This window comes from Apteryx mantelli, chromosome 6 (genome assembly GCF_036417845.1).
Source record: "Apteryx mantelli isolate bAptMan1 chromosome 6, bAptMan1.hap1, whole genome shotgun sequence".
In the NCBI taxonomy this organism is placed as follows: Eukaryota; Metazoa; Chordata; class Aves; order Apterygiformes; family Apterygidae; genus Apteryx; species Apteryx mantelli.
Window position 1 is genome coordinate 13,615,616 of NC_089983.1, and position 19,982 is coordinate 13,635,597.

At 35.4% G+C, this 19,982-nt stretch overlaps 1 protein-coding gene across 3 annotated transcripts in view; it reads left to right on the forward strand.

Annotated features, from left to right (window-relative positions):
- The window catches only part of ADAM23 (ADAM metallopeptidase domain 23), an 83,218-nt gene that overhangs the window by 55,316 nt on the left and 7,920 nt on the right, over nt 1–19,982 (forward strand). For all 3 annotated transcript variants that reach the window (XM_067298800.1, XM_067298801.1, XM_067298802.1), the window contains exons 19-24: nt 127–177; nt 656–719; nt 2,334–2,439; nt 3,946–4,065; nt 5,049–5,217; nt 6,308–6,419. In XM_067298800.1, the coding sequence (XP_067154901.1) occupies nt 127–177; nt 656–719; nt 2,334–2,439; nt 3,946–4,065; nt 5,049–5,217; nt 6,308–6,419 (622 nt within the window). The remainder of the gene's footprint in view (nt 1–126; nt 178–655; nt 720–2,333; nt 2,440–3,945; nt 4,066–5,048; nt 5,218–6,307; nt 6,420–19,982) is intronic.

Here is a 19,982-nt window from a genome sequence, read left to right on the forward strand (position 1 = left end):
CTTGGTTGCTTTATTATGTTATCTACTTTGTGTAGCGTATTTGTCTTCTAAAACCTGAAAATTCCATATGTGATCTTTGATGCATTATTACTGTATACCCAATTAAAAAGATATACTTTTTTTCAGTGTCCACCAAATCTTCATAAACAAGATGGATATGCCTGTGATTCTAATCAGGTATGTAATGTTTTAAAATCCCTGCACATCAGCAAATAGAAACTGACCAAATAAAATTTGTAGGTTTTCTTCACCCTATCTTCCATATTTCTTCATGAGTTTGGTCTTTCAGACATGGATGCTGTTTGTGCATTGTGCACTCTATGAATAGTAAAAATTTCTAGTTTGAATAAAATCTGCTTGATATATTTACATTTTACAGGTAGATCTTTTATTGCACTGCATGTTAATAAGCTCTTTACAGCTCTGCAAGTGAGAAGTATAAAGCAGCTGCTGAAATTTAAGTAAGTATTAGACACCAAAATACTTTGAGAATCTGGGCCAATGTGTGTCCTCTAGTTTTGACAACTACCCAATTCATGAAAGCTATTATACATCCCACTATGTGGATGAAGAATCAAAATGAGACTTGTGCTGGGGGAGGAGAAAGAAGAGAAACAATGTTCAGATCTCTTTTAACATGTTCTGTTTTGTTTAGGGCCGTTGCTATAATGGAGAATGCAAGACAAGAGATAATCAGTGCAAATATATCTGGGGATCTAGTAGGTTGAATTTAACTACCTTAAATATATTTTATTTCCAGTTCATTCTCTCCTTTATTTTGTATTTTTAGGTGGTTGTAGTTTTAGTGTTTTTATTTTTTGTTCTTGCTACTTTCAGTTGAAATTTTCTGCTCAGTGGAATAGAGATTGCAGTGAGAAACTGTGGCTTGATTGCCAAATAAAATTTCAAGTTGTAAACATACCAAAATATTGGTGACTTTGAGTTAATGTTACTGGAAAAAATATTTTATTTTCAGGATTTTTTTTTCTTACAGTTCAAAATGGAAAGGTTGAGGGGTTTTCTGTTTATTTCCTTATCCCAGCTGTGGTTCATGCTAAAGCTGTTCTGCCTTACCTCACTTTCCTAAATCATTCTATATCCAAGAAAAAACCCTGTGTTAATCCCAGGTCTAGCTTAGTACATTAGTATGAATTTAAATATACACAGTACAAATTTAAGGTCAGATGTATGGAGTAAAATAGAATTATACTTGTGATGAATTTTGCTTGCAGCTGAGAAGGGATAAATGCTCTAGGTAATGACTTTGAGATAGTGCAGCAGAGCAGAACTCTCAGGATGTCCTGTACATTAGCACGTAATGTTTTCTTGCGTGCTTTTTCTAAATGTAATGGCTACTGCTGGATGCTGCCTATTTGTGACAGAAGGATCTTCCTTTGGGGTGGGGGAGTCGTTTTACCATTTATTGTTCCTCTTATGCTACATAAATGTAAAATTGGATGGAGAAAACGTTTTCTTTGTCTTTTGATGCTTTTATTTGAGCTATGTGCTGGTATCTCACACTCATGTATTGATAATTTTAAAAGCAATAGTTGTTTTTGTTGACTAATTTCTTTTTTATCTTACACAATAAGATATTTTAAATTGTCTGGATTTTCTTCTGTACAATCATTTTACTGAAGCCACTCTTATTTACTTTTAACATTTTATCTTCTTCTATATAATTCAGGTGCTTTTCTTCATTTATTTTCTAATTTATCTTTTGAAAAATCAGACTGGCTTCTTAGTAAATAGTTATGGTTTAAATCTATCAGTTTGGAAAGTCTGCATGTGCTCCTTTTTAGGAGTAGAAATCACAATCTGACTGTTCAACCTTGTTTTCTTTGTGAACTCCCTGAAAAATAGATAAATAAAATTCTAAGTTAATGTCAGGAAGGTGCTCATGGCATATGTCATATATAAAAATCTTTGGTTTCCTGATGTACAGATCAGGAGTAACTGCAGTGAAGAGAACTAAATTAAATCTATGGGCAACTGAAATGTGTTCACTAAATGTGAACAAAATTAGACCGGAGATATAGTCAAATGGAGACTATAACACTGTCACTATAGAGATTGCTTTTAGCAAAGTCCAAAGCAAATATCGAACATCAGGGATTATTTTTGAAAAGCCATCTGGAGGTGCCAGCAGTTCAATCTGCTTAGGTTCCCACTGTAGTCACTGGAAAATACCATCTGTATACATACACTTGTGCTTAGATTTAAATTTTTTGTGTTAAAACATATAGAGAATTGCCAAAAAAAAATCCATGAGTTTTTGTAGTTCTTGTGTCATCAGTGGATAGTACATTCCTTTTTCCTTTTTTCATCAACAGAGTCTTCAGGATCTGACAAATTTTGTTACGAGAAGCTTAATACAGAAGGCACAAAAAAAGGAAACTGTGGGAAGGATGGAGACCGATGGATTCAGTGTAGCAAGCAGTAAGTTCAGCTTTGTAGAGATGATTTGCCTTTTAAAATAGATTAATATGGTCTAATATTTCCTACTTTTTTCATTAACATTTCAACAGTTGTTTTACATCATCTTGAATCTTCTTTCCCTCACAAGATTTCCAATTCAAAAATGTTCCATAGCTCTGAAAAATCCATGGCTGACTCAACAGTGCAGTTCTAAAGAGCTTCCCACATCTGAGTTTTCAGATAGATACACTGTCAGTTTAATGCGTTCAGAGGAGCTGGGGGCAGGGCAGCATAAAGTCGCACAGGTCACAATATTACAGACACCTCAGATTTGGTAGGGACGAATTGGGCTGCAAGTGCACACACTGGTTTTGCCTGCAGCAACGGCCCTGGAACTGATATCAGATTGTGTTATCTCAAGTTTGTTCCAACCTTTTTTTTAGGCCAGAGAGCAGCCGTCTCTGACTTTAGAAGACATTTGGATGCTATAGAGAAAATGGCTGATTCATTGCATATGATCATGACTAGATGAATATTTGATCAAATTTCCTTTCTGTGTCAATGATCATTCATGAATAGACTTAAATTTCTCCTGACTTATTTACTGTTTTTAATTTTGTAGTGTGCATGAAAAAAATTCAGTCTCTGAATGGTTTGTTTCTTCTTCAACTACTTGATGTTTGTCAAAATGGCATTATATTTTGTTTGGATATTACGTGACTAAATTTTAAGATAGGATCATAAGGAAAGAAGTTTTTAATGGATATTCTTTGTATTCATATAAAGAATATTGCTCTGCTGGCATATATATTGTGAGCCTCATTTGCAGAAAAGCTTTCTTTGTCAGTTAAGAGATGCACAAAAATGGTCTAGCTGAAGAGCCACTTATAATCTATGCAATTTTAACAAATACCGTTTCTGGCTATTTGTATGACTTTGGACAGTTAGAGCAAGAAATGTAAGTTTTAAGCTGCTGCCTGCTATCAGAGATTGCACATATAAATTAACAGCAGATAAAATAGCCCCTTTACCAAAATTCAGACGCACACACCGCCTATTAATGAGTATCATTATGGTTCAATTGTTCTGCAAGGGGAATAAAATGCAATTAAAAATTCAAACTCCACATTAGCATACAGTGTCTGAGCTACTACAGAGAGAAACATAATATAGTCTAGTATGACAAAATTTTGTACAGTTTGGCTCCTTTTAATTATATTGTATTTAGAGCACAGGTACATTTTTGTTTATGCCAACATTAGGTAAATACGATGCACTGGCACCTCAGTTTAAACAGCTACTTGTTTCTGCCTTTGCCATTAATGTTTGCTAGTTAGCATCAGATGCTGCCACTATTATGTACACCAAATAATATTTTATTCCCAAAGTTGTACATTGAAAATGTATCACCCAGTTTACGGTAATACATTATTAATTGTGACCAGAAGCAGTATTACCAGTCTTTCTTTTTGTAAGTTTACTTCATATTACTCCAGTAACTTTTTGATTTATGTTTTCATTTTACAGTGATGTTTTCTGTGGCTTTTTGCTCTGTACTAATCTTACTAAAGTTCCACGAGTTGGTCAAGTTCAAGGAGAAATTATCCCAAGTTCTTTTTATCACCAAGGGCGCATAGTGGACTGCAGGTAAAAGAAAATAATGCAGTGTTCCAAGCTGATTTTTCTCTGTCAAACCCAATCAAATTATGATAGAGATAGATGTAAAATGGTATGATTTTTAAGTAACTAATAACTTAAAGCAAAGTGATTATTCTGAGTGGTATTTCTCCTTTTGATTAAAAAAAAGAAAAAGAAAAAAAAGACTAATACTCCATATTTGAAGTATGTGAAATGTGGGTTGCCCTCCTGATCTCACACTCTGGACCAGGAGCAGAATTTCATGGCCAGAGTTTAATGCTCAGCATTGTGGCTTTTCTGTAAAAATAAATGAATAAATGTTGTCTGTAATTGCCAAAGATCCATATATTAAATGTAATTTTTTTGAGTATTATATTCTCAGAGAAATAGCTTTAGGGAAAGTGAAGGCTGAGGGGGGAGGGCATGGTGAAGAGTTGTGGCAGGATAAGAGGTTAAGCTACAGATTGCTTAAAGGACATGTAAGTGGTTGTAGTCTACTGTCATGCATAATACTGGATTTGTATTTTAAAGACGTTGGCAACATTACTGTTATGCTAAGAATGCTCTCTTGTGTAGTTAGAATCTGAGTGAACAATGGTTTTTAACTCTTCTGTTATTTCCCTTATTTTTTTTTGTTTTTAATGTTACTCCTTTCCCCATTGGAAGTTAGTGTTTAGCATTTTCTAGCAAAAGCATTCTGCAGCATTAAAAATACCCTTGGCTCATCAAAGACTTGATTAAAAAAAAACCAAAAAACCGTAAGGCACCCTTTCTGAGTATTTAAGTCATTATCTAGATTTCTTTTTAGTCTGTCAACCTGAACACTTTTTCAATGCTACAGACAGACAGAAAGACTATAACTTTGCTCATTCTGTCTGTATGCTTGGAAGAGAGAAAGCTCTGAGGTTTTTAGTATCCACACTGACATGTTTAATATTTTCAAAAGACTCTAGTCATAATACTAATAGTATCTTAAAATTTATTTTTCCTAGTGGTGCTCATGTTCTTCTAGATGATGATACAGATTTAGGTTATGTGGAAGATGGAGCTCCGTGTGGCCCTCACATGATGTGTCTGGACAAAAAGTGCCTGCCAATTCAGTCCTTGAACATAAGCAGCTGTCCCATTGGTTCTAATGGAAAAGTCTGTTCCGGTCATGGGGTGAGTCTGTACTGGATGTTAGCAGCTAAGCCTCTTTGGCTCTCTCTGCTATATTGTACTTTAAAATACCTCGTGGACTCCTCTACCTGAAAATCTTCCCAAGACCTGTTGATCTCCTGAAAACAACTGTTAGATTCTCTGGATGACTGCCTTTCTGTTACAACGTGAGAAGCACAGACAAAAATGTTAGGAAGCAAGGTTATTAAATTAGTTCTGTAATTATATCTGAAGTGTTGTTTTTGTTACTAGCAAGAAAGAGCTTTGATGTCAGTTATTATAAAGAGTTTCTGTAATGTATTATCCATATTTCAGGCTACTTGCCATCTCCGGTTAAACTTTTTCCTGCGTAATAACACCTTTATAAAGTGGTCTTGTGTTATGGAGTTATACCTGGTGACTTAATTAATTAAATTCTAAACTATTGGACCTTAACAGAAATAACATATACTTCTTGAATATATGCCAAGTCTATCATTTTACATTCAGGCACATTATATCCTGTTATTCTATCCATAAATCCATTAGTCTAGATGGTAGGTATGTTTGGCTGAACAAATTCACTAGTCCATGTCTTAACTGTAATATTGATAAAACCCTTCCATTTTAGGCTAGCTGTACTTCACATTTTCCTTAAGGAGAGGCGGAGCCACTGTGGGATTCAGCTGACTTCTGCAGTTTTTACAGATACTTGCTTAAGGGGCTAGACTTTATGCAAGAAAACTTTTTCCTTATGTGTAATTGAAGATGTGAAGTGAATTTGAGCCCCGCAAAGGAAAGTCAGTTGGGTTCAAGAAGAACAACTTTTAAATCAACTTTTTAGTCACTTCTCCCAGCAACACATTCCAAGTTCTTTTTCATGTGGAAAGCTTCGCTTGCTAGCATCTGAGTGTATTCAGAGGGTTAAAGCAAACTTTCAGGTTATTCATGTATTACATTCTTTCTAAACACTCAGTGTTACTGTTAAAATACATAAGTGGATAAATTTTATTCTGCGAATAAAATACCCAATTAGATGTTAAATGAACTTAATAAAATGTGGTAAAAAGGCCATTTCTGTCTTTTTTTTTTTTTCTTTTCTTTTCTTTTCCAGGTGTGTAGTAATGAAGCCACTTGCATTTGTAATTTCTCCTGGGCTGGGACAGACTGCAGCATTGATGATCCTATCAGGGATACTGGTAACAAGAAGGAGGAAGGACCCAAGGGTTTGTGTGATTTCAGTTTTGATGTTCTTTCAAATAATTATGACACTTTTCCATTGGTACATGGTAGTAGAATTAGCGAGAAATACTGTACAGTCCTGTTTAGAACCAGACAGTAAAACTTTGCTTCGTTTAGATGATGTATGTCTGTCTGCTTTGAGAATAGATAAAACTTTTATTTTTCTAACTTAAATGTTGGGAAGATTTCAATACATAAATGTATGTACTTTCTGATATTTCCTTCATTCCTTTTTCTTCATTCTTTACAATTTTTTTTTCTGTAATTGGAAGCTGACTAAACATAGTTCTTATTTTTTTTATATGAGAATTCAGTACTTATCTGTTACTAGAGATTTCCAGTTCCCTTAGCTGTTCTCAGCTGTTTCAGAGAGCTGCGACACAACAAAGGGGAAATTGGAATGTCCCCGGTGAAGAAAGCCTTGGTTTCTTGGTATCAGGTTTCAGTGGGAAGAAAAAGAAATAAATAAGCAATTTAAGGACTTATGCTGTTCTTACAACCATTATTGCTTAGGGTTTTTACTCTTATGTACTTAGTAGATATTTCAGCTGTGTGTGAAGTAGATATACAAAGAGGAGCTATTAGGAAAATAATTTGTCAGAAACATTTCTCAAAAAGGAAGAAAAGCACTTGAGATTCTCTCCAACTTCTCTGCCAAAGAATGTCTTTGGATTGCACTATCCAAGGTTTTTGTTTTCTGTCATCAGGATGTTATCAAACATCAGACTACATTTATCCAGAATTATGCATTTAGAGTTAAGTTACCAATAAACAGCTGAGAAACCTGAGTAAAATTTTTCTGCTGTGTCCCAGTTCTAGATCCATCCATCCCTTCTGTAAAGCTGATTGAAAGAAGATAGAGGGGTTTAAAAATGCAGGCCTTGTGGTGCAGACTGTAACTGATTACTCTGTAAAATATCCAGCTTTTCAAAGGAAGACAGAATTTTGGTCTGTGCCTCCATAATGGCTCTGCTTCTGTCTTGCGTGCCTTATTCTTTTGCCCCTTAGAATGGTTCCGGTAGAGCTTTACCAGGGGCTGTTGAAGAGGTCATCTTAAAACAGGTTCCCACTGTGAAGGAAGCTCTCTAGAACAGTCCATATTTGTATCAGGGAGTCTTTGCAGGTGCTTCCTGACTCCTAACTCTACCATGGTTCACTTTAGAGTTGCCTAGTTGTGCCCCATCTTACAAAGTTGCTTGTCATACCATTTCCCATTAAAAAAAAAAAAAAAAATCCTAACTGTGGAATGCTGCTTACAGAGTCTTTGAAAAGTTAGGAGGAGAGAGCACTACAGAGCTGAATACTTCTCTTTCTGTGTGGATGAGGAGAGCACTATTTACTGTCGTGACATTTAAGAGCACTGGAATTCTGTCTTGCTTATTTCCAAGTGCTGTGGGTAAGAAATAAGATTCCCTCCTCTGGAAAAAGGTCTATAAGAAGGGCATCAAAGAAGGTACTTTTATCTTGTTAGGTTTTTGTAATTCAAATTAACTTGTGTAATTTCAGAATGGAAATACCTTTTTGAAAATTAATATATCAATGCTGAAATGTTTGGGGGAAAAATTTTTAAAAGAATAGTATCTGTATGGATTTCTACAGTAGGTACAGACATAAAGTTTGGTCTCCCATTTTTCAGTAGACTCCACTGAAAAGGGCAGAATAAGTTTCTGTTACAAGATGGCTCAAAGAACAAATTTTAAAAGATGGAATTATTTTTACCTATGTTGTTATATTAATTTTTTGATGTTGAATCACCTAGAAATGAGTATAGGAGCTTGAACACTGTCAGCTGTTACATTATCTTTTAGTGTACTAAATTTCTTTGTCATAAAGGATGCAGAAATAGTTTTCTGTAGTTCTGTAAAGCTCCAAGGAACTTAAGTAGTTTCCTTTAAGGTTTTTTTCCCCTTTGTTACCAGCACTTCTTATGTCATATGCCAGTTTATAAGTCTCAGGCATAAACCAAAATAATTTGTTTTTCCATGGCCCTAAGTTTGAGTTTTCTTACATTTCAGAAGCCAAATACTCAGTTTCTTTGAGATAAGTATAACATAGATTCAGTTATAAGAACATCACATCTAAACTAAATGCAGCATCACAAAATGACATCTAGTATGACCAGAATTCTAGGTTTAGGATTCATACTAGGATTAGTGTAATCTGACTCTCAAAGCCAGGGAAAATCCATGAAATAAAGCCTGGACAGAGTGAATAGCCACATCTGTGGAACTGATATCAAGTCTTCAATTTGTACAGCGCTGAGATACTACGCTTCCTATATGTCAGTTTTTGAGAGGTTAAGTTCTTTCAAGTGGAATACATTAATCTTTCCGTTTTCCTCATTCTTCAAATGGAACCATGTCCAGATTCAAAGAAAAGTGGAAAAGAGTTTTTAAGTATTGCACTGAGGATGTGCACTTTTTTTTTTTTTTTAAGTATTAGAAAATATTGGATTTATTTTCATCTTTAGATTAACATATTTGTCATTTAGGGTTGATCTAAACTGACAGATACATTTCTTGCTTTCAGTTTCAACGCTTCAGGTATTTGAGGGATTTGGGCTGAAGAGACAAAGGAGGGAGGAGATTTTACCCTTAATATATATTCAAGAACATAAACGCAACCCTGGGAAAACTTTCCTTAACTTACACAGTTCTTTTACAGATTTTTTTTTCTTTTTTTCTTTTAAGTAACAAATCCCTTCCATCTACTTCATGCCTTACAGCATGTACAGGCAGAGAGACTGTTTCTTAGAAGACGTCTCTTGATGAAGAGCTATTCTTTGCAGTAAACGAAATACTCCTGTTGGAATTGCTACACTTTGATACAAGAGGGAAAACAAACTGTAAATAAACTAGACTCCTATTCATTCACTGTGAGGCACTTTGATGAAGAAAGATTTGCTTAAGTCAGTAACTTCTGTGTGTTATATAATTTAGGTCTTTAACCTCTTCTGATTTCAGTTATTTACTATGATGCTTAGTGTTGAAACCTAGTGCTTAAATAGCACGAGAGCAGATAATTATTTAGAGAGATGTTACAAACCTTTTTAGAGATGTGAAAATTCATATAATTAACAGTTTTCACACCATCAATCCCTGCATTGTTCTTACTACGAGTATGTATAGCTCACAAGTATTTCTTGCTATTCATTTATTGTTATGGTAATTGATAATTGACTGCTGCTCCTGTTGCACTTCTGTTTTTTTTTTTCCAGATCTTTCCATCATCCATCAATTGCTTTTGCCTTCATACTGTATGTCAGGATTTAAAAATTAGCTGTCCATAATTATGTTGGTATTAATTCATGAGTCTTGAATTAGTTTAAACTCAGCAACCTACTGTATCCTGTACTAACAGACCCACGCTAGAGCAATTCAGGATGGTAGCTGTTTTGGGAAGATAAGGAATTCTTGCTGTTAGTTTTTGGCTACTGCAGAAACTTTGAATTAGGTTAGTGTTGGTCACTAGTTTTGAAGTCAGTGGGACTCCATATGTACACAAGTTTCTTCCTGTGCAATTTCATTTGCAGAATTGGGCCTCGTTTGACTAGTGGAATGGTGTTTGTTTGTTTTTTTGTTTTAATGCAAAATTTATGTCTTAAGTGTGTGTGTGTGTGTGTGTGTGTGTATTTATGAAATGGAAAAAAGGTAAGAAACAGAAGTTTCAAAATAGACTTTCTTCAGCGTGAAGACTATGAAGTCTTTGTCCCTTAGAAAATTTCCCATTAGACTGAGAAGCTGCATCTGTAAATTCAGATGCTTGCTTACAGTTTGTTATGACTGAATGAATCTATCATATTTTCAGTCTTTTATAGCATGGGAAGTGTATAGACATTTTTTCTCACAAGAGGTCCCTTCAAAAATGAAAAAAAGATATTGAGACCATCAGAACATTGAAATTCCAGGGTGTTACCTGAAGCACATTTCTAGTGTAGGCTTTTCCTTTGAAAACTGCTGTTTTGGTAAGATACAGATAAATATGAAGTCATATATATAAATACAGTAGCAAATAAATGTAATAATAATGGAATTAATTAAAAACAATATCTTCCTGCAATGGAACTGTTTCCAAACAAACAGTTTTCATTTGTTTAGTTATCCTATGGATACAGTATGTTTCTGGTGATCAAAAGGAAATTTTTCTTTTTGGTGATTTTTTTTTTTTTTTTTTTTTTTTTTTTACGCTTTGGCTGCTTTAAACTTAAATAAACAGTAGGTTGAGGATATTCAAATTTTAAGTAAATATGCAACAGAATCACAAGCTAAAAGAAATAGCCTTAAATTTACAGGAAAACTTCTTATTGAAGTATTTGCAAGTATTCATATAAAGCCAAATATAGTAATTTCAGAATTTTTAGAGCTACAGTATTTGAGTAAAGAAAGGTTTGTTCGGAGGTTTAAATTGTTTGACAGAGAATGGATTACAAAGTAAAATTTTCCTTTGAGGAATTATTTCATGTTATCATTTCAGACATACATGACTTGTGCTCATTTCCTTAAAAAATCTTCCCTTTTCCCTCCACACAGTGAGCATGGCAACTAACAGGCTAATAGGTGCAGTGGCAGGGACCATTCTGGCCTTGGGGGTGATTTTTGGAGGCACAGGGTGGGGAATAGAGTAAGCATTTTTCTTAGTTTGAGTTTTATGTTTGGTGCCTAGTGTGTGAGGTAGCGTCCGCACCTGAGCCCTCTGTGTATCGCCCCGTTAGCTTCGTCGTGTGGTGACCGTGTTTGTCGTGTGGTTTGACTGTGTCTGTGTCATGTGATTTGCTCGTGCAGTGTTGAACCCTCTCCTGTCTGGGATAATGTGGGGCATAAAACAATAAGTTTGTGAATTTTTACATCGTCACAATATAATTAAATGTCTAAATGTTTCCATTACCCCAAATTATAATGGGAAAAAATTGAAAGTTTATGATTATTTTTCAAAATGGACTCAGAGCAACCTGGACTATCTGATATAATTCAGAAACTGTTTATTCCAATCCATGGGGTTTTCAGTCTATTAATGGGTCACAAAATCTGGCTGAGAAAAGGAAGTCTGATGAAAATAGTGTGTATATTTAGCTAGTTTTACAGTAAAGTTTCTGATGTTCTGTTGTTAGGTTATGTTACCTCAAGGCAGTAGAATGCTTATAGTATAGAATTCATATGTAAAGCATATGTACAAGAAATGTGTATTTTTATTATCTTTTCATAATTATGGGGAACTAATCTTAAGTGTTAGCCCACTACCTCAATTTTAAGAGTGGTTATTTGAGAGAGAGAGAGATGTTTGGTCACTGTATACTAGAATGAACTACCTTTATTCTGTGTTCACAGAACACAGTGCAAACTGCAGAATAAATTGCTGTTATTCTCCTCTTCTGACATTTCCAGCTTCACTGTGTTTCTAATGCGGTATCACCAATCTTCCAAAAACATGTCATGTGACAGTGCCCCCTCTCTGAAGGGGAGAGGCAGAACAAGATAGTTTGATTTCTAATCAGACTGTGTGAAAAAGCATTCATGCACAGTTCTCATTAAGGCTAAAGGCAGTTAGGCAGTCTTCCACTAATAGGCAGCATTTTGTGTGTTTGATTTTGCAACCCTAGCTTTAACTTTTCATTTTTTTCTGAACTGGACTGTTACATAAACCCTACAGCTTAGATTTTCAGGAGAGTAGAGACCTTTGCATCCACAGTGGACAACTTACAGAAAAACAAATAAAAGGAAGAAGGTCTTAGACCATCTACTTGAGGAAGACCAGATTATGTTTTACTGGTGGCTTTTACAGCTGTTTGCTAAAAAATGAAGACTGTGAAGATTATAGAGGTTTGGGACTTATGTTCTGGAGCAGAATATATACTAGGTAGGGGTATTCTGGAGCAGAGCATTTACTAGGGCTTAAGGACAATTCTGCCTTCTGCTTACACTGTCTTGTACCCTTCTGTTTTTATCTTTCCTTGCCTCCTGTCACACTTCCACTCTTTTCTGACTGACATCCCTGACCATTTGTTCTTGCTCCTGTATCCTTCTGCTCCAATTCCAGCTTTTCTTCGTTTGCTCTCTCTGGGACCCCATCAGTCTTTTTTCCTAGTCCTGTAGTTCCTTCAGAAGCGTATCTCCAAGTCAAGCCACTGCTGCATTTCGCTGTGTGGTTCCAAGAAAGAGCAGAGGCAGCACAAACACCCTCTGCCTTCCTAATGCCCTCTGGTCCCTGGTGGTTGCCACAACGGCTGCAGGGGAGGTTGAGTTCATTGCCTGCCTGCCTGCTCTGTCCAGGCAGTGGTGCAGTGGAGTCAGAATTTTCAGAGTTCGGAAACTTGACCGGATCAGGACGAATTTTTACAGTGATGTCAAAAGGCGCAAATGCCAGGTGCTGCCCTTCCTCCCTCTCCCTCCCCGCTTCACTTGGCAATTGCAAACTTTTCTTCAAATCATAGAAGTACTTCAGCTTAATGCTCTATGAAGTTATTTTAGTAATCATGTGGGATGATATGGCTGAATCATTTTCTTCCAAATTTCATCCTGAAATGGACATCTAGCTTTGATAACTTAAGTTGGAGGATTTGGTTGGCAAAGTGATAGGTAAAAGGAATAAAGGTTTTAGAAAAAAACCCATCAAACTACCTGTAGTCTGTTGTTACTTTCAGGACAATCTGTAGTAAACGCGACTCTTCTAGGACAAGAAGAATTTCAAAACAATGTATTTTAGTTCTTGTAAAGTCTGTCTGATGATGATGAAGATTTAGGGAACAATCTAAAGTCCAGGGAAATTAGCGAGAGGTATGTACTGTTTCGTCTTTAACACCTTCAGCAGGGTTTGCATCAGGGTCTTAAAAGATGGCCAGAGATAACACGGTAGCAAAGAGTACTGGCCGTGCCAGGCAGAGCGCCTTGCGGGAATGGGGGCTGGTTATAGCAATAGGCGATTAGAGAGAACAAGTACACCCTGGTTGTTAAAACCCTTCTCTTACTTTCAGTCTCCATGTATTTATGTGAAGCATCCAAGTCCAGTGACCAGAGAAGTTTATTTGGCTGAAAGCTACTTATTTATATTTTTTTCCATAAACGTTACTAACTAAAGTAACAACCTGATGCAAAGTGCACTTCATACTGGTAGCTAAATCCTACTTTATTAACAATCTAACTTCATTGATATGCTTGATAAAATGTAATGCGTACATCTTTAAGGCAAGATAAACAACAACATGTAAAAGCATTTGCATTCTATTTTAAGTACTTTCACGTGCAGAGTCTGTTATGTTCTTTAAAACAGCTTCCCAACAATCCTCTTAAATCTCTGTAAATATTTCAAACCCGGAGCTCCTCAACTGGAGAACTCTGTTCTCATAACCAAGGGGTTGATGTTTAGTAATCATAAGCATTTCACCAGCTATTTTCACACCAAAGTCTCAAAATTAATTATAGTCTTGTTGATAAAAGTAAAATTTTACCTTGAATGTTGCCTTTCCAGTTTCTTTAATCAATTTAGGAAAAACAGCTGTTTCTCTGCATTCATATGAACTGCTACTTCCAACATACTGTGAAATAGTTTTAAATTATTCCACAGGAACAGGAATGCCTTCATCCACAGCCATCTATTCTTTACTCTGCTATAAGACTCTCTAGCAGATTGCCTAATATTTACAGGCATTTGATTTTCACAGTTGTTGTGTCAAAAACAAACACTACTTCTTTTAGTTAATGACACTTTATAAAATTGAGTAAAATCTGAAAAATGTTTTTATCGCAACCCCTTTAACATTTACCATAATTTCATTGTTTTTCTCCTTAACTAAACCTAATTGGTTTGTATATTATCCTCCTCTGTTTAAATTTTAATTGAATTCTTCCATACTTAAACTTATAGTAAATAAAAACAGTATTGGTGTCCTGTATTGAAAGTCCAAACTGCCTGTTAAATGGATGTGCACTAGCAAACATCTGCGCGCCCCCCACCCCCCCCAAATAACAACCGGGAACGTAGTTTTCCTATGAGGAAATGTTAAAAAGTGGCCCTTTGGTACTTCCTTATCTAAATTATGAATATATTACTATCAGTTAATCATAGTACCTGCCATCTCTTTTGTGGGGAAAATAGCATTCTGTGGCTAGCAAGAAATCAGCTTTAGAATTTTTCAAGGCTTCTAAAAACTGTTACAGACAATACTTGCTGTGTTTTCAGTCTTTTGCTGTGTACAATCTTTTGATAAAGCAAATCCAAAGTTGTACTACTGAGTCAGATACAGTAGCTCATTAGGCTCCTAACTGTTGAAAGAAAGTTTTGATTGGGAATATAATGCCTGTGAAGGGCCCTTGTTTACTCTCCACCACGCTCACTGCTGTTGATTTATAGCCAGGTGGAATTTTAAAGGTAAGTCCAAGTAAGATGTCTTCTTCCAAATTGTGAAAAAATGACCTTATAATTATTGTTGTCAAGCTTGTGCACTGCTTATTTATGTAAAGCTCACTATATTTCTTTTTAGTCCAAGTCTTCTACTAATATTCCTGAACGCTCTTTGTGTAGGAATTGCAGGAAGCCATTTTTAAATCAAATGTTTGAAAGGGTTTGGGAGAATGTATATTTTGTATATTTCGCTACACTTGCTTGAAACAAATAAACAAGCAGTCCTCCTGAAGTACATGCGAACTCCTCAGAAAACCAGTGTCTATTCAGACTAAGTTCATGGCAAAATCCGGGTTTCTGTTCTGAAGGATGAGGGGAAGATAATTTTTTATGTATACTAATTCAAAATGATAAATCACATGGACTTTCTGCTGGGTCTGTATGCTCTTCAGTCCCTGAAGTGTATATTTATATGAACCAGTTAATGACATGTTTGCAGAATAATTCTTTCATACCACTGAATGTTACCAAAAAAAAAAAAAAAAAAAGTGAGCTTAGTTTTCCTTTGGCTAAGCTGGTATCTAAAAGCACTGCTACTGGAGCCATGTAAGGCATGCAGTGAAGTTAGGTCACCGATACATTTTCAAACCCAGGGTACTCTCTTCTTGTAGTGTCTGGGACTGGGCAGAAGGTGTTTGTGATACTGACCTAACCCCTTAAGGCTTTCAGCTGTTGAGGCTGCCTCTGAGCTTTCCTTTGCTGTCTCTAGATGCTCCTTCTTCTTATGCCAGCTGTCCGACAGTTGTTCAAACTCAGCAGCAGAATATTTAGGATAGTAATTCTCTGTTGCAGTGTAGAAGTGTTGGTTTTAGGGGACCGGGATAGGAGGTAAGAACTGTTTTTGAAGGCTAATCCTGGACATGTAAATGTTTAAACACAAAGTGTGCAGCATGCTGCAGAAGAACTGTTGTTTTGATTTCATTTTGCCTTGAACTCAGATGCAATTAGCTTTACAAAGGCTGCTCCATAGGAAATTCTTGTTCTGAGCAATTAAATTGGTAAAACAGTGGTCCCTATTGTCTGTTTTCCTCCAGCCTCTGTAAATAGATCACTTAAGGGTTAATTATGAATTTCGTACTTAGGTGTTCTCTTGCCCTCTTCAGAAAATTGCACAAATATATTTTGTGCCACTTCTTTTTGTTGTTCTTTTTTCCTGCTCCACCGCTCCCCACTTTGTTGTTAAGTAGCTTCTTGAGGATGCTGAAGAAATGCTTTGATGTTTGGAAAGCTTAATGGGAATACAGCTTTTATTTCAACTTCAGTTCCTTATTATAAGGTCCTATTGCTTTTGTCAAGCTATTGTTTGCAAATTTAGCACTGATGTAACTGTAGGGACTCTGGACTCTGATTAGCAAGTAGTGCTAGATCCTCTTAGCTCAAATTAAAATATCTACCACCTTTCAGGATCTACATGAACAATAGTTAGGCTTTTTGATTTTCTTTTCATTTGCTGTAGGCATAAAAAATACATCATTCATACTTTTTCCTTTAAGTTAAGGAATTATTTACAAACTTAGAGCCCTCAGTTGACAGTTTATTTACTAGATGATGGAGTAAGTCTTAATGAAGTTTATGCTTTAATATTAGATTTTTACATGTGATAGAAGTTAACGTAGGACTGGGAGAGACCAACAGCTTTGTTCATTCTTACTATTAAAGTAAGTTGGACCTGCTGAAAATGTTTAGAGACATCACCTTGTGTGCTGTCTGTATTCCTCTGGTTGTTTGCCTACCCTTCAAATGCTTCACTTACTGTGAATAAAGTGGTTGGTTCTTATGTCTTTCTTCCCATAATCCTTTATCACAGGTCCTAGTGCCACCAATCTTATAATAGGCTCCATCGCTGGTGCCATCCTGGTAGCAGCTATTGTCCTTGGGGGGACAGGATGGGGCTTTAAGTAAGCAATGCCGCATGTCTTCTCTTCAGTGGCTATGGCATTTCTATTTCTTGCTTACATCACTAAATTTTGAGTTCCTGCTACAAGATTTATAAGCTAAAAAATCCCAAACTATAACAAACTTCTTTAAAGAGAAAGAATTATGCATGCACTGAGGGAGAGGAGGAAATGGATTCAAGACACAGATGTCATCAGGGTGCAAAGTTGAAGAACAATAAGAGAAATAATTTAACTTTCATGAGTTCACCCTAACACTTAACAAGCAAGATCTGTTTTTTTTCGCACTTCCAATTAGTAGTATCGTGGTTCTCTTTTATCAGAAATTTACTTCAGTGGTTAAAAAAACCCAAAAGATATGTATTTTGAAGAGTGTTGATTCTGAATACAATAGTACTTTAAAATTAATAAGCATTTTTATAATCAAAACCTTTATGTGAAAATGGTAAGTGATGGCAGTAAAGGAGCAGTTTTCAATAGCAAAAACATGTTACTGAAACAGTTGTCTCAGAAGTACCAGAGCCAAGGTTTGTTGGTCATTACTGATTATTATCATCATCGATTCACATTAAATTCACAAATTGATATATATTTTTTTAATTTCAATACAGGATTAGAGACCATTTTGAAATCCTGAACCATTTCCTGAAACACAAACAATTCTCGCTCATTTCTAGTTTAATATAGTTTATAATTATCAAGAGTAGCATACTAATCATTCCACTTGTAACTGTTAAAGCTAAGAGAGTCTTGTACAAGAGGTATTAATTTTTGCCTTTTTTTTAGTGTCAAGTCTGCCTACATACATGCTCCATACTTGGTAAAAAGGATCCAAATTTGGAACCACTGTTTTTAAACTTACAAATCGTAAGAGTGCTAAGCATAAAAACAAGTCATTTCTAATGGTATTCAAGTTGCTATTGCTTTTCAATAATATGAATCAAGATTAAGCCATGATACAACAATAAATCATAGTTCCATAATAATCATTTTTCAATAACAATTTGAAGAATTACAAGCCTATATTCATATTCCTTATCTAAGTTGAAAAGTAAAAAAATTATTCTCTAATTGTTTAAGAAGGTTATCAAAACAAATATGACCTGACCACTAATTTCTATCTCCTCATTTGCTATGAAAGGTCACCTGAAAGTTTTTTTTTTAATTTGTTTTAGACTGTTACATTTTGATAGTGTCCAGTGGCATTAATTATATATGCATTTAGAAACAAAATATTTCTAAGTGTCTTTTAGTCCAGCCAAGAACAGAAGACGGTTGGCCCTTGCTTCTGCAGAAGTCCTCTGCTCCTCCCCTTGGCGCACACAGGAGCTACAGTGCAGGTGTGTCAGCCGGGGAAGCCTGTCCACAGAGGTACCACACCTCATTTACTTTAGCAGGAAAGATTAAATACATGGCAGTCTTTTTTTAAATCATTGGTATATGATCTTTATTGGCCTTTTAGTATCTGCAGATAGACTTACCTTAAGCTGTTTTATCTTTTTTCTTACAGTTTCTCCTCATTTATTGCACAAATAAATGAATTTAATTTATAACTATCTCTAAGTCAGCCTCCAGTATTTGTACATTACTACAGGCAGCTCTTAGCAAAATAGTTTTTAATACAGTCTCATATCTTTTCCACTGTTTCTCATAAAATGGTTGAGATTAATATTTTCCAGATTTATAAGCAGTGAGATAATGGTTCTTTAGTATTTGTGTGGTTTTGATTTGTTGTGTTGCTTCAAATATATGTTCAGAGGCAGAAATTCAAATGAAGTGTGTATTTTAGAGTATGCAGTGACAGATTTGAATCTGCATGTGATATTAAAAAAATGAAGTAATAGGGATTCTTTTCACTCGATGGATTAAAAGATTTCTTAAGTGTAAAGACCCATTCTGGGCCTTATGCTTTTTACAAACTCTCTGTACATACTAGGCATATTCTATAGTATTAATTAATACAGGTGCATTTACATCTTTTCTGCCTTATCCTAGAAGATGCAAGATTATAGGAGAAAGTTGTCTTTTCACCTAAATAAAGCATATAAGCAATACAGAAATAGTTTAGTTGCAAAACTGACTTTATTTATACTTTACTTGCAATTAGCTTTAAAAAAAATACAGCCAAATTTTCTGCAAGCCTTGTATTAACATTCCTAGTAAAATTTTTGCTTTATTGAGAACAACAGATTAGAGTTCTATATGCATGCATTTTTAAAGTGATAATACTAAAACCATTGATATTGCAAGTTTCCATGGGAATTAAACAAGCTATATTTCAGTGGAAAAAATAAATGACAGATGATACTTCTGGATCTGTATCAGAGAGATATGTCTTTTACTTAACAATGCATATACTTTCCAGGCACAGAGATTAGTATTTACCCCTAAATAATATATTTGTAATACAAAAGGTAATTTGTTTAAAATACAGTACAAGTCATTAAAATTTTAAAAACTTAAATTTTAGGCAGTGTCTTGCTCTGAATCTTTTTAAGCTCTCTTGTGCCATAGGAACCTTTGGCCTAGACTGAAGCTTTTTTAGAGCTGTGCTGCAGCACCTCTAATGCTTGTGTAAGTGTTGGTCTGAGTGGTGCACCCAGGTGCAGACCGGGCTCACCTACACTTGAGAATTTGCATGAACACTGATCTTTACAAGAATCCTTCCCTGTTTTAATAATACAATATTTAATTATTCATTTCTTCTTTGTGCTCCCATCGCTTAAACTACTGTCACAACTGTTCTGCTTTGCATCCTGGTGTTATTCCTTTGTCCAAATGAAGAAGTTTGTTATCTCTATACAAGATGCATATTGGAAGAGTCTCTTGAAGTTAGTATTCTCAAAAGAGCAAGATAAAAATGTTTATTCTGTAGCAGAACCTCAAATACACTGGCCTGGCCTAGCTCTCAGCTTGAAGTGCATGTTTCTTCTTGGTGGTCAGAGGGGAACTGACAAAAGACTTTTATGCAAGAGAGGGCTGCTAGACCCTCCAACACTTTGCTTCAGATATATCTGGAGGGACAGATGAGGATAATAAAGAGGATTTTAACTTTTCCTTTTTAAGCAAGTGATATGTTTAGTCTCTACAACTATGAGAGAAGGTAGCTATTGCTTTACAAACTGGGAGATGTGATTTTTGTTTCACAGGTTATCAGATGTTCATATGTACATACGGTACTGTGGTGTCAAGTCCAAATCAAACGTAAGCTGCAACTAAGCAAACTTTGTTCATGAACTGAGGTGAGGGGAGGTTGAG